The 4,560-nt window shown below is 41.9% G+C and overlaps 1 protein-coding gene across 1 annotated transcript in view; it reads left to right on the forward strand.

Annotated features, from left to right (window-relative positions):
• PHF6 (PHD finger protein 6) overlaps positions 1 to 4,555 on the forward strand; it is a gene marked incomplete at its 3' end in the record, with an annotated part of 24,509 nt that extends 19,954 nt beyond the window's left edge. Inside the window, exons 9-10 of the mRNA XM_018565396.1 lie at positions 1,506 to 1,639; positions 4,417 to 4,555. Coding sequence (XP_018420898.1) covers positions 1,506 to 1,639; positions 4,417 to 4,555 — 273 coding nt within the window. The remainder of the gene's footprint in view (positions 1 to 1,505; positions 1,640 to 4,416) is intronic.
• Positions 4,556 to 4,560: the final 5 nt, after the last annotated feature.

Below are 4,560 nucleotides of genomic sequence, written 5' to 3' on the forward strand. Positions count from 1 at the left end.
CTGTGGGGGGGGGGGGGGGGTTTCCCTTACTTCCTGTCCCATATACAACAGGAAGTGAAGGGAATTCTCTCTAAAGTGAGGAAAATCCCTCTGGGACAGTTGTCATAAGAACAAGTGTAAGATTTCCCCTCTGTTCCTGTTCTGGTAACCGTTTAGAATTTTTCATCACCATCAGTCGGAAGGCAAGGGTTACCAGAACATACAGAGTAAGTGACTCCCCCAGCTGGGACATTGATGAAACCTGATTAGTTCTAACCCCTTGCCACTCTATCCAGAATAAGAAAAACTAGTTTTAAACTTGTTCTGTGAGGGTGACTTTAGTCTATGGACGTTAGAGGTGAGAGGTCACCTAAAGCTTGGCAATTGCTGCTCTGAAAACTGCCTGACTTCATGGTAATAACACATAGTTAGCCTCGGTTCACAAAGCTTTAATACAACAATAGGGATCTTTATTTTCAGCCATGTGACTAATTTTCAAATCTCATTGGACTCGGTTGACAAGAACTATGACTTTTTTTAAAATAAGGATCCTTATCCTAGTATGTTGGCTTTAAGGATTGAGCCTCATGTGTCCTAATTGTGCAAAGCAGTAAATTAGAAGAATGTGAACTACATGGGTCTGTTTAATAGTGTTATGGTTACATAGGAGCCCGAAAACAAAATGCCATCTATATGTTTTCAGGCAGCAAGTGACTTGAGCTCCAAGAGTCCTTAGACAAAGTAGAGCTAAATAACAGGGTAAATATTTTACATTCTATCAAGTAATGACGAGGGTAGAAATGAATTTTACTTATTTTCCAAGAATTTGAGCTGTTTCTGTTCTGCAATTTTCTCCTGGCTACATACTGTAGTTTCATAAATTCCAGAATCTTTTGCCTCCACTACTGATAGACTGTTTCTTTTTTTTTTTTTTCCATCTGTTTTTCTCTGCTAGCAATGAGCAGTCTTCATCATGGTCAGCAGTACATGTCTGTTTTAGTTCTGCCATGTCTTGTAGGTTTTGCATGGTTAGGAGGAGATTTAGAAATAGCTGTTTATCTTTATTACATGTCTAATATGTGCAATTTGCTAGTAAATGTACATTATTTGCAAAAGCCACTCAATTGCTTTTGTAACAGTTTTATATCTTTTTTGTTTAGTACAAAAGATATTATTTAGAAATCGAATGTGTATTGACCACTGTTGAGTGTGGGTTCTGTATTCACACTGAGAAACAACTAAATTGTAAAAGCTTGAATGGAAAACTCCCCCCAAAAAAGCTTCTTATGAGCCTCTTCTATCTCGATATACTGTGCACCACTTTATGGTATTTTAGAGATCAATATGCTGATCTCACTGAACACCTGTAATGCCGCCTGTAAGTTATTCTTTAATGGGGAGTATATCCACTGACATGCTATCTTGACTTGCATTTGTGTTTGTTTGTTTTTTCTCTTGCAGTTATTTAGACTAAAGTGTAGACCGTTCTTTGTATTTAAAATTTTTCACCCCTTTGTCCCATTCAGAAGTGTACATTATGTGGCCTACTAGGCGCTACCATTGGATGTGAAATTAAGGCCTGTGTGAAGACTTATCATTATCACTGTGGGGTAGAGGACAAGGCTAAATACATTGAGAACATGTCACGAGGCATTTACAAGTAAGATATTATATTTCTAATAATTGTATCACAGGATCATTATATCACCTTTTTGAATTCAGTTTTAAGAGAATCTGTCACTCTTCCAGCGTTGCAAATAATTTCCCCAGGCACATACTGATGCTCCCCCGGCACTCCATTCATCTGACGGAGCCATGGGTCTAAATCCTGTGTAAGCTCTGTGTTGGTCATTGTCGGATCTTAAGAGTTGGTGGCCTGAACATAAATGTTCAGGCCTGGTGATTGTCTGCTTAGGCCTGAGCACTGCCCTCTGGGAGGAATGGGTCACATGATCATACACACCCAGAAGCCCGGGGTATTTCTGACAAATGGAGTGGGGGATGAGTGCCGCAGAGGTGAGAATTAATATGAAGGGGTGGTGAGCTTTCAACACAACCTATTAAGGGCAAAGTAAGTGTTTGCTGACAAAGGCTCAATTTATGAAACTAATGATGTATGCAGTAAACCACTTTAGCAATGACAGCTGAAAATAGAAGTCACATGGTTGAAAATATTAATGGCAAATAACATTGTTATAGTTTAGTGAATTAAGCTGGCATCCATGGAGCATGTGCAATATTCTGCCATTTACAGAATACTAGTCATGCACTTTAGTAGCAATCTTTAATATTGTTAAAGGAGGATCTGCAATTATAGTGAAAAAAAACATATCCCCTCCAAAAAAAGATCAAAATCCGAATAGCAGACCTCTGACAAAAGTAACATTTCACAATGAGCAGCATTTCCAATGAGATGCTTTGACCGTGTACCTGTATTTAATTCCTTATGTCTGCATAAAGTCTGGCCATGAAAAAAAGGAGTGTCCCCAGGCACATATGCTCACCTAGGTTCAGGCCAGTCACTGTTTTCCATGGCCAGGGCTGATTGGATGTGCGATGTGGAATACAGGGAGGCCTTATATAACACCCCCTTTTTAAGGGGCATTCCCAGCAGTAAAACAAATATGTATTGTTTACATCTTAGATCTGTAGTTCTGCTTATAAGAAAAGAGCTTGAGATGCAAGCTTTTGGTTATAACTGCATTTCCATATTAACATTTTTGGGCATTTTAAAAAGCCGGTTCAGTATTTTGATGTATGTCCCTAAGACATGCACTTTGGTGAATCAAAGTTTTGAACTTGCCTAAGTAGTATTTATCCACACCAGTCAGGTCAAATTAGGCCACCATCCATTTACTAAGCTATATTGATCATTTTTGGCTATAATGACCATTACTTTCAACAATAAGCGTTAAAACCGCAAATACAGTATATTGCCAAAAGTATTGGGACGCCTTTACACGTACATGAACTTTAATGGCATCCCAGTCTTAGTCCGTAGGGTTCAATATTGAGTTGACCCACCCTTTGCAGCTATAACAGCTTCAACTCTTCTGGGAAGGCGTCCACAAGGTTTAGGAGTGTGTCTATGGTAATGTTTGACCATTTGTGAGGTCAGGTTCTGATGTTGGACGAGAAGGCCTGGCTCGCAGTCTCCACTCTAATTCATTCCAAAGGTGTTCTATCGGGTTGAAGTGCAGGCCAGTCAAGTTCCTTCACCCCAAACTTGCTCATCCATGTCTTTACGGACCTTGCTTTGCACACTGGTGCGCAGTCATGTTGGAACAGGAAGGGGCCATCCCCAAACTGTTCCCACAAAGTTGGGAGCATGAAATTGTCCAAAATGTCTTGGTATGCTGATGCCAAAAGAGTTCCCTTCACTGGAACTAAGGGGTCAACCCCACACCATAATCCCGCCCTCCACCATACTTTACACTTGGCACAATGCAGTCAGGCAAGTACCGGTACCATTCTCCTGCAACCACCAAACCCAGACACGTCCATCGGATTGCCACACAGAGAAGTGTGATTTGGTCACTCCAGAAGACACATCTCCACTACTGTAGAGTCCAGTGGCGGCGTGCTTTACACCACTTCATCCAACGCTTTGCAGTGCACTTGGTGATGTAGGGCTTGGATGCTGCTGATCGGCCATGGACACCCATTCCATGAAGCTCTCTACGCACTGTTGTTGTGCCAATCTGAAGGCCACGTGAAGTTTGGAGGTCTGTAGCAATTGACTCTGCAGACATTTGGTGACTTTTGAGCACTGTGCGCTTCTGCAAGCGCTGACCCCACTCTGGCTTTTTACGTGGCCTATCACTTCGTGGCTGAGTTGCTGTTGTTCCCAGTTGCTTCCACTTTGTTATAATACCACTAACAGGTTACCGTGGAATATTTAGTAGCAAGCAAATTTCACGGATGGACTTCTTGCACAGGTTGCAACCTATCACGGTACCACACTTGAACTCGCTGAGCTCCTGAGACTGACCCATTCTTTCACAAATGTTTTCTAGAAGCGTCTGCATGCCTAGGTGCTTGATTTTATACACCTGTGGCCATGGAGATACACCTGTGGCCATGGATGTGATTGGAACAACTAAATCCAATGATTTGGAGGGGTGTCCCAATACTTTTGGCATCTAGAGACGCCCGCTCAGCTCTAGAGAGCTCCGGGACGGCCGTTTTTCTACTACGGCCGGCCCGGAGGCAGTTAAAGGGGATGAATTTTTTTTTTTACAGACATTTATTATTGTCCTTTTTGAAAGCCGTACATGTGTGAAATGAACCTTGTTACTGTGTGTGAATTTTCCCCAGTCATCTTCCAGGACAGCCATCGAGATATAGGCTCCGCCTGCCTGCAACAGGAAACACATCAACCACATTAAATAAATAGACTCCTCCTTCATGTTACTGTGTGTGCTTCTCTTTTAACAGGCTATATTGTAAGAATCACAGTGGCAATGATGAAAGAGATGAGGAAGATGAAGAACGTGAGAGCAGGAGTAAAGGGAACACAACAGGTGGACATGATGGTAACACTCCACAGCAAGTCAATGGAAACTCAAGAGGGGAGGGGGG

Source organism: Nanorana parkeri, unplaced genomic scaffold (assembly GCF_000935625.1).
Source record: "Nanorana parkeri isolate BGI_ZX_2015 unplaced genomic scaffold, ASM93562v1 scaffold841, whole genome shotgun sequence".
NCBI classification, from domain to species: domain Eukaryota; kingdom Metazoa; phylum Chordata; class Amphibia; order Anura; family Dicroglossidae; genus Nanorana; species Nanorana parkeri.